The 9,629-nt window shown below is 36.1% G+C and overlaps 2 protein-coding genes across 5 annotated transcripts; one reads left to right on the top strand and one right to left on the bottom strand.

Annotated features, from left to right (window-relative positions):
- The first annotated feature begins 483 nt into the window (after positions 1-483).
- LOC119629701 (structure-specific endonuclease subunit SLX1 homolog) lies at positions 484-6,687 on the top strand. Of its 4 annotated transcripts, none has more exons than XM_062672976.1 (5): positions 484-649; positions 1,285-1,375; positions 1,455-1,506; positions 2,085-2,276; positions 6,207-6,687. In XM_062672976.1, exons 2-5 carry the CDS (start codon positions 1,314-1,316, stop codon positions 6,648-6,650), a joined length of 750 nt encoding a protein of 249 aa, XP_062528960.1. In that variant the 5' UTR covers positions 484-649; positions 1,285-1,313; the 3' UTR covers positions 6,651-6,687. The 4 variants fall into 4 exon arrangements, with proteins under 4 accessions (XP_062528960.1, XP_037872410.1, XP_037872412.1 ...); XM_038016484.2 differs by lacking the exon at positions 484-649 and adding an exon at positions 823-1,068; XM_038016483.2 differs by lacking the exon at positions 484-649 and adding an exon at positions 828-1,068 and having other exon boundaries at positions 1,147-1,375.
- Positions 6,688-8,119: 1,432 nt separating this feature from the next.
- On the bottom strand, positions 8,120-9,008 carry LOC119629702 (uncharacterized). Its single transcript, XM_038016485.2, has one exon. The coding sequence runs from the start codon at positions 8,891-8,893 to the stop codon at positions 8,591-8,593; it is 303 nt and encodes a 100-aa protein (XP_037872413.1). The 5' UTR covers positions 8,894-9,008; the 3' UTR covers positions 8,120-8,590.
- Positions 9,009-9,629: the final 621 nt, after the last annotated feature.

Genomic DNA, 9,629 nt, shown 5'->3' on the forward strand with positions numbered 1-9,629 from the left:
TCCTCTAAATCCTTCCACATTCATAGTTAACACTCTCTTAACAACCTCATTTTCATTTCGTCTCATCACATGTCCATACCATCCCAAACGTGCACTCCTCAGCTTCTCTGTCACAGGTGCCACTTTCAGACTTCCTCTAACATATTCATTCCGTATTCTATCCATTCTCGTTACTCCACACATCCATCGCAACATTCGCATCTCTGCTGCATGCAATCGCCTTTCATCATCAAAAGATTATGATAAAGATTATGGATCAAAAACGTATGTGGATTAAATGTGGTGAAGTTAATTTATTTGAGACTGTAATAAATTAGAATAAAATTAAATGGAACGAGATGGGATGAAACGAAGTCTCAGTAAATTACTTTAGTTAGTAAAGTTTCAGTAAATTTAAATTATTGAGACCTCCGTAGACCATTTGGAATAGCCCTAGAAGACATGTCCAGTGATATCATAACATTTTTCCATGTTTTAGCCCTTTGACAGATAATAAACAGTTAATAAAGCACTGCTATTACACCTTTAAGCCTTTAGAAACACAAGATGAACAAAATAAAACAATTCAAACAAGTTCACCTCTCGCATTCCCGCTATAAAGTCCAAGCACATTATAATAAAGTTATTTATCACATAAAAGTAGTGCAATGTAAGTATGCAAGCAACAAACATATTCTCAAGATTCTAAGGTTAATTTAGATTTACTGGATTTCCCAGAAATAATTAATTTTTTTTTGGGTATTGCATTTTTTTTCGAAAAAAAAGGAGGAAGGTTTTTGTACCCTAAAAGGCTCCATATACAGAATGATTGATTTGTCTTTACGATCCGTCGTTACAGAAGTGAAGTGAAGTGAATCTTCGTCGTGAAGATCGCCACAATACACTATCAATCCATCGTTTCAGAACGATCTTTCATTTATGGGGCCCTTTTATTGGCATATATGTCCTGTCAATAAAATCATCTGTTTTTGACAGATTGCAAATATTGCAACGCCGCAACGTTATAATGATAATCTAAACAGCAAAACAAACAACAACAACCAGGCTAAACCAGCATGCAATAAAATAGTACGTGGTAACCAAAATAATACTAACAAATATAAACGCTCTTAGCTCCTATCGTTTTCTATAAATCTGTGCAATTAGGGTACCACTTTCCTGAAATAAATAGGAAGTTGATTTCATCTGGAAAAAAAATGACAGAGCCAGAAGTAGTTGAAGATTTCTTTGGCGTGTATCTGTTGTACTGTTTGAATCCGAAATATAAAGGACGAACGTATATAGGATATACCCGGGAGCCGAACCGGCGAATCATGCAGCATAATCGTGGAACTTGGGCCGGTGGAGCTTATCGCACTAGTAATAAAGGGCCATGGTAAAACATCCGAAATATTTATTTGTCAAATAATATCTAAGAACTGAATCAGTTACTTAAATATTTGTTTTTTTTTTAGGAAAATGGTGCTTATTGTCCACGGTTTTCCTAATAATATTTCAGCACTAAGGGTAAGTTAATATGAGGTGATCGTTTTCAATGTAACCCACAGACACAGCCCACTGAGTTTCTCGCCGGATCTTTTCAGTGGGTCGCGTTTCCGATCCGGTGGTAGATTCTGCACAGCACTGCTCTTGCTAGGGTTAGTGTTAGCAACTCGCCGGTTAGAGCCCCGTGAGCTCACCTACAGACGCTAGGGTAAGCTGACATAGCCTCTCAAGGCTATCAGCATAGGTAGGAAAAAAAAAGTTTTCAATTCAAACAATTACCTTTAGTTATATTTAACAGATAAATATGTAATTATGCTTAATAAAAAACAAACTGTTAGTTTTACGTTAACTGTGTTAACGTTTAGGAGCTAAAATGTCTACAGGAGTTTTCCAGCGCTTAAGTGATTATTGTAAAACAACAATGGTTATAGGATGGTTTATAATGTGGGCAGAGTTGCAATTCGTTTTCCCGCCAAAAAATAGGGGATTAGGAAAATGGGTAGGTATACCATTACTGCTTTTGTAGGTACAACTTTAATGATGTCACATATTGGTCTCTCATCTGATTAGACTGCTATTTTATCCTTTGAATTTTTTAGTTTGAATGGGCCTGGCAGAATCCAACAAAAACAACAAGACTGCAACATTTATATCTCAAAAAGATACCTCGTCAAGAATCCGAATTCCAGTTTAAACTAAGGGTACTCAGTGAAATGCTGAGAGTTGGACCTTGGTGTCGATTGCCATTACTAATTAGATGGCTTGAGAAAGAATATTTTGAAGAATTTCCAGTAAGTTAAAGCTTTAAATCTTAGGAAACCTTGATATAATATATTTATTGTTTGTATGAACTTGAAATGGTTGAGAAAAGAAAAATGTGAAATGATTCTTTCTGGCCTGTTATAAGATTTGATCTATCTGAAAGTAAGACGCACGATGAATGAAAGTTTTGTGTTCATCCAGTTTACATATAAGAGAATTGCTTCAGAAAAAACTCCCATGCTATGTATTGGTAATCAGTATCTTGCCTGACTAGCTACATCAATGACTGACAAGAACGATAAATAAGATGAAAGCCAGTTTCAAGTTTTTCAATGGTAAGAAAAACAACATTTACACATGCGTTTTTTTCAGTTAACTCAGTTTTATTTTTATTAAATTATCCATATATCATTGTACAAGCTCAGTTCACCTGGTGCTATCCAGAGAGAATAAACATCACAAAGTGAATGCTGATATACAAATTGGGACATGAGTTCGAAGTCTTAATTATATTACAACTGAAGTCATAGTAGCCTAAAGGATAAGACATCGTTAGATACGAATGCAACGGTGTTCGAATCCCGCAGGCGGGTCCCAATTTTTCTAATGAAATACATACTTAACAAACTTATAATTTGCGTAATTACTGGTAGGTACCACCACCAGGTGAAGCAGTATTGCGTTTCGGTTTGAAGGGTGAGACAGGCGTTGTAACTATAGTGAGACCTTCGAGCGTATATCTCAAGGTGGGTGGCGCATTTCCGTTGTAGTTGTCTATGGGCTCCAGTAACCACTTAACACCAGGCGGGCGTGAGCTCGTCCACCCATCTAAGCAATAAAAAAAAGCTGTTTCAGCCTTCAACCCGAAATGCAGGACTGCTTTTTACCAAAAATAGGCAGGTAGGAGGTACCTAGCCATGCAGGCTTACAATGCCCCCTGCCACCAATAAATGCCGACTGGCGATCGCAATACGCTACTTTTATACACGGATACCTCTGCTACGTAGTCACCATTAAATCCTTTAGTAACCTTTTAAAACAACTATGAAAAAAGTGGGGTGGTACTATTTTAGGCCACCTCACGACCGGTATTACTATTGTAGTGATATACGGCGTAGGGAAGATTTTCCACCGAGCGGGTGCAATTGCTCGGTAGATCGTCAGTCCGAATGCTGTTGTTCGGAACTTGTATGCAAGCTTATCTTGAAAATATCGTAAGCGAGATTCAGACATCTTTTAAATATCTTGTGTTCTGTGATGGCTACCGCCACGCTATTATCCATTTTTATTATGGCACCGCCCACCACCGGAGCAGAGTTCATTCATACTACCTAGTACCACTGCGTTCATCTACAGTGCGCTTCCAGAGATCTTGCTTGCCATGTACCATCCGGCTTTGGAATAGGCCCCCCTCTTAGGTGCTTCCCGAGCTCTATGATATGTCTTTTTTCGAACGAGGCTTGTCGAGAGAGAGTACATAACGGCGTGCAGAGGCTTGGCGACCATGAGCGAGGGTAACGATTCAGGATCATGTCGATCATGACGGAGCCCTATACTTTTTGCCATAGATATTCTGTCCCTCATTTGCACATCTATTGTAGCGCTCCTAATTCTATTACACTATTTTGAGCGCTTTGGCGTTATTGCGAATATCCCAAACTGTTATTATCTGTTATTACAGTTGAAGTGGTCGTGGCCTAAACGATAAGTCGTCCATTCGTATCTAGCGATGCACCGGTGTCCGAATGCAGCAGGCGGGTGCCAATTTTTTTAATCAAATACGTACTTAACAAATGTTCTCGATTGAATTCCACGGTGAAGGAATAACATCGTGTATTAAAAATAAAAAAAGCCCGCAAAATTATAATTTGCGTAATTTCTGGTGGTAGGACCTCTTGTGAGTCCGCACAGGTAGGTATCACCGCCCCGCCTATTTCTGCCGTGAAGCAGTAATGCGTTTCGGTTTGAAAGGTGGGGCAGCCGTTGTGACTATACTGAGACCTCAGAACTATATCTCAAGGTGTGTGGCGCATTTACGTTGTAGATGTCTATGGGCTCCAGTAACCACTTAACACCAGGTGGGCTGTGAGCTCGTCCACACATCTAAGCAATAAAAAAAAATGTTTCTGGAAATATTTATTCATTAACGTGATAAATGGACATGATAAATTTTCAATATTATCATTAATAACATTTTCAAAATATTGAATTATTAATATGTCACGCACCTGCCTCGATAATAAAGTTCAATGGTCCGTAGTTGTTAAACTGGTATCTTCAAGGACAATAATAGATATAGTTAATTAACCACCGCTCATGTCGTATCATTTATTTATGGTAAAGAACTGTCATCGGGATCCAGTAATATATTTTCGTCATCCAAACAATATGTTTTGAGTAAACCAGTCCGTACATTAACCCCGTGTCGATCGGGCATCTTTAGGAGGTGATAACGCACAAAAAAGATTTTATTATAACTATTCTGAAAAGGACGGGGAAAAGAAAACCCTATTGAAAACACTCTACAATAGTTCTATATGTAACTAGCGGCCCGCTCCGGCTGCGCTCGGGTTTTTAACAAAAATTTCAAAGATATTTGACGTTGATTTATTTAAAAAAATAAAATAACACTTATTGCGGCATAACTATAATAGTTAAATATGCTGTCGCGACACTTTTTGTAAATAATAATGTGTTCTTCAAATTCGTAGTACATTATTATATTCTATCATCAATAGTTTTCGCAGGGCACACGATGAAAATAATATTTTAGGCAATTTTTTTACACTTTGGGTTACATTATTGGAGTTTTAGTAAGGATCCCTAATTTTTCCATAAAAAAATTATAAACCTATGTCACTTGGGAATAGTGTAGCTTCCAAACCGTGAAAGAATTTTTTAAATCGGTTAAGTAGTTTCGGAGTCTATTCAATACAAACAAACAAACAAATCTTTCCTCTTTATAATATTAGTATAGATTAATTTCATACCATAATTGGTAAACGCTTCTCGACCATTAAAATAATATGTATAACATATTTATAGTAAGTACAACACCTGCATGTTGGGGTTTTTCTCGTTGCGCGTATCATTATGATGTTTTTAGGGTTAAGCACCGAAATCTGCAATATAGGGTAATAATAACTAGGTATAAATAACGCACGGTCATCGGGCCCCAAATTACGATTCCCTGTGTTATGAGTACTAGAGATCCAATAAGCCTTGCATTAGACGCCTTCATCTCTAACACTAGAACACTTGAAGTAGGTACCCCGGTAACCGTACTCGTCGAACTCAGCAAAAAGTTAGAAGAAACTCAACGCCCGTCGCCTGCAACAACGTCACTCGTCAGCTTTGAGCCCCGCGAGCTCATCTACTAGTTCGGTGAATCTAGAATAACCCCTTGACGTTACTAGAATAGGTAAGAATAAAAAAGTCTGGGGCGTTAACTACTGCATCACTGAGTCAATTAAATCATTAAATCAATTAAAACACCGTCTCTTGCTGCTTTAATGTGATGATATACATCATGGCGTATATGTTTCTGTATACTAAATACGCGCAATTTTTTTTTTATACTTAGATCATGAAATGGCTAAAGAAAGAAACATCGTAATGAATGATCGTTAGTTTGACCTCTTCAGTCGCGAATTTTTTTAAGTATATAGATCTTTATTCCTATTTATTAATCTTATATTTGAAACAATTCAAGAAGTAAAATAAAATAACAGATATAGTGAACATTCATTAAAAAGATTTTGGCCCACTCTTGATGACTCTCTTTTGAGTTCACGAGTGATTGGATTCTTTCTACGTGATCGTTCCCAAGGGGATTATTTTTTACGGAAGGCTTTTCTTTAAATTTCATTTAGATTAAATAATACAAATATTGATTTAATAGAATTCGAAAAAAAAAGAAATATACATTTTTCTAAATATATATCAAACAAATTTTTCAGGTGACGAGAAAACCACCGGAACACATGAAAATCTGCTACGGACCTGTCAAAATTAAAAACTTAAAGAAAATCGATAATGTTGGTTATGAAGATAAATCTGAAGAATGCATCATATGTTGCCGCCTAATAAAAAGCTATCAATCAAAAATTAAATGTTTAAATCAATTCTGTGTGTTAGTTTGTCATATTAGTTGCTTAGCTGATCGGTTTTTGGAGCCAGGGGAGTACATTCCTATACAAGGTTCTTGCCCTTTATGCGATATCAAGTTGAAATGGGGTGACCTTATCAGAAAGATAAAGGGATGCAGCCTGGATTTAAATGGTGATTGTGGTGTGACAGATGAGACTTTATCTGGAAATGATGAGGTTATCCCTAGTAATGTAGCTGATGAAATTGACGATGAACAACCCAGTTGGTTTTTGGACTGTAAAGAAGATTTATGACGCAATATTTGTGTATTAAAAAAATTCCTAATATTTATGCCGATAGTTTTATTTTCGTTCTGGAAGCCTGCTGCTGTATATAGGGCAGTAAGTCCTGACGCCTACTATATCTATGCCGGTCATAAGATGTACCTTCATAGAAGTAAAACTATATAAGGTAGAGTAGGATTGATCGACGGTCTGAATGTTATTGTTCAGAGTTTTTCTGTCAACTTTCTTGTAAATATAAATACTATATCTATCTATACTATATATATATAATCTATACTGATTTTATATTAGAACTTCATACGAAAAAAATTGATCATAGATTTTTCAGATGATAAGAAACATAATGTCGTAATTGTTTTTAGTCATTGTTAAGCTTTCAAGATTTCAGCTCCGTTGGTTAAAGTAGAACTCAGCTATACGGCTGTTTAAGAACTCAGAAGAAAATGTTTGCGTCAAATTGTTTTGACCTTAATTGTTCTTGTAACCGATTTTAGTTTGCCAGGCCGGACGCTTAGTACGTGATCAACATTGACCGCTGGTCATTTGAATAGTTTTCTCATTTTGATCGATAGCTTATAACTGTATTTTACGATTTTTTATATTGAACAGATTTAATTTTCAACATTTAGTATTATTTTAGAAGATTTGAAGTACATTCTACTATATATTCACGTATAGAAACAAGGGAAATACCGTGCTAGGAGTATGTACTTACAGAAAATAAATTCTTTCTAACACACTTTTATTAGCTTGGTGTGTTTATTTATTTGTAGGTAGCGGACCTTTGAACGTTGTTTTAGCGGTTACCGTAGCCTATAGGCCAGCCTTTCCCAAACTGGGCGATAACACCCCCTTGTGGGCGCTGCAGGCCTAAAGGGGGGCGGTAAGAGAGAAAAAAAAAGGGGGCGTTGTGTAGAAACTTGGGAGGCGATTTGTAATTTCATCTAGGAATACTCTTAGACACTCTAGAGCTCTCGCTATAGTGGTTTTTAAGTAGGTGAAAAAAGGAGGGCTCTAAAAATAATTTATTCTCAAAGTGGGCAGTAGACAAAATAAGTTTAGGAACCCTTGCTATAGGCATGACTAAGTTAATTCTGTGACCCACTTTGAGACATGAGGTCTAAGACTTAAATGAATAACGGGTCAAGCGGAACAAATGATAGCCTCGTTTGCTCTAGTAACGCCAAATAATTTTGAAGAAATAGTTCTTCTCGAAATTTCTCGAAGAATTGGTTACAAGGTTTCCAAATATGGTTACCAGGGTCCTTATCCTTTTTAATACTAATTTACAAACAAAAACATTAATAAAACGGCAAATACGATAAAACTCAAACTTGATTTGTGAAAATTTATTATGTTCATAAAATATTCATTTAATATATTCTATGAATATTTTTAAATGCTACCAGGTACACAATAATTTATAAAACGTACAAAAACTTGAATGGAATTAAAATACAAAAAATAAAATTCTAATAGCATTTCTGACATCATTGCAGAATATAATACGTATTAAAGATTAAAGATAAAATACAAATCTACGTTAACAAATATATGATTTTCATAAATGCATTTTTGTTATTTGGTATCGATTTTTTAATGCTACTTATAAGCTAGTTATTACTAACGGAAAAGCTTTTTAGATTTAAAAAACAAAATCTAGCAAGTATGAAATTGTCATGAGTCCGTTGCGAAAACGCAAGGGAATTTATTAAGTATTGTAAAATAATATTTAGAAAAAACAAAACAGTACCGTTTTATTTTGATCAATAAACTTTTAGTATCTCTGTAGATCTTCGTCGACACTCCATATTTAACTTTTTTTAAAATAGTTATCCAATCTTTCGTTTACCTCTCAAAATCTTCTGTCTCCTTACTCTCTCGCGTCATCTAATTTAATTTTACGGTATACTTCTTGAATACATCTACCGTGTAGTGTATGTTTGAGATTAATAGTCATCGAAAACTCCGTCGTCATCATCATCATCGTCGAAATCATCGTCGTCATCAGCTCCGGGTGGGACAAACGCGCCATTCATCACCTCACTAACGGGCTCTTCGAAGCCCATCACTTTCGCTAATCCATAAACAAGTCTCATTACAACAAGCCTTGTAAACATCACCGGATTAGTCTCCTTACGTTGTAAAGTCAATTGTTTCTCAGTCGGCAGGTCCTTGTTCCTTCTCATTTCACATGGAAACACAACGAAGAACAATATTGACACGAATAATAAAAATCCTTTCCGCGCCATTTTGTTTTCTAATTCCCGCCAAATAGTTTATGTTACGGATGCGTTCACAGACGAATATCTGCGTGTTAATTTAACGCATTATCGAGTGGTAAAAACCGAAGAGACTATGCTAACGGAATGCAAGCGAATGAATGGAGTCGCGTGTCGTGGACTACGACGATATTATTGTACACTGTGCCAATAAGTGTATGGGTAACCGTCTTGAAACGCGCAAAGCCGTCTCGATCGTAGCATTGTACAGTTATGTTAGCATATTGGGACACGAAGTGAAAATGAAACGCATATCTCTATATTTACTTGCATTTCACGTGAATGATGTCAGAGAAGGGTCGTGAGCTACTTTCATTTTCACCTTATTGACTGTAAAACATAAATGAACCCTCCAAAATATATGGTCTTCCATGGAAGAATATAGGTACGTTAATAAAGAATGCGCCTAGGTTATTATCACTTCGTTTTAATAAACGAACAAAAAGCCCAGAAAACCCGTTATAAAAATATAAAAAATAAAATTCTGTTTATTTTGTATTCGCATTCAGTTTGAGTGTATCTTTTACCCACTGACCAAGATCTTCACAACCAGTACTAAAACCCAGATTCGTGTGTCACTTGTGCATTTAGCTGCACGATAACGACAAACGACCTATTGTTTGAGCAGGAAAAACCACAAAAACGAATGTAGCTTTAGGAAAAATAAAAATGAGGCAAAAAGAAATACTCTTCAAGTAATTCATTG

The sequence above is a fragment of the Bombyx mori genome, chromosome 16 (genome assembly GCF_030269925.1).
Source record: "Bombyx mori chromosome 16, ASM3026992v2".
Classification (NCBI taxonomy): Eukaryota; Metazoa; Arthropoda; class Insecta; order Lepidoptera; family Bombycidae; genus Bombyx; species Bombyx mori.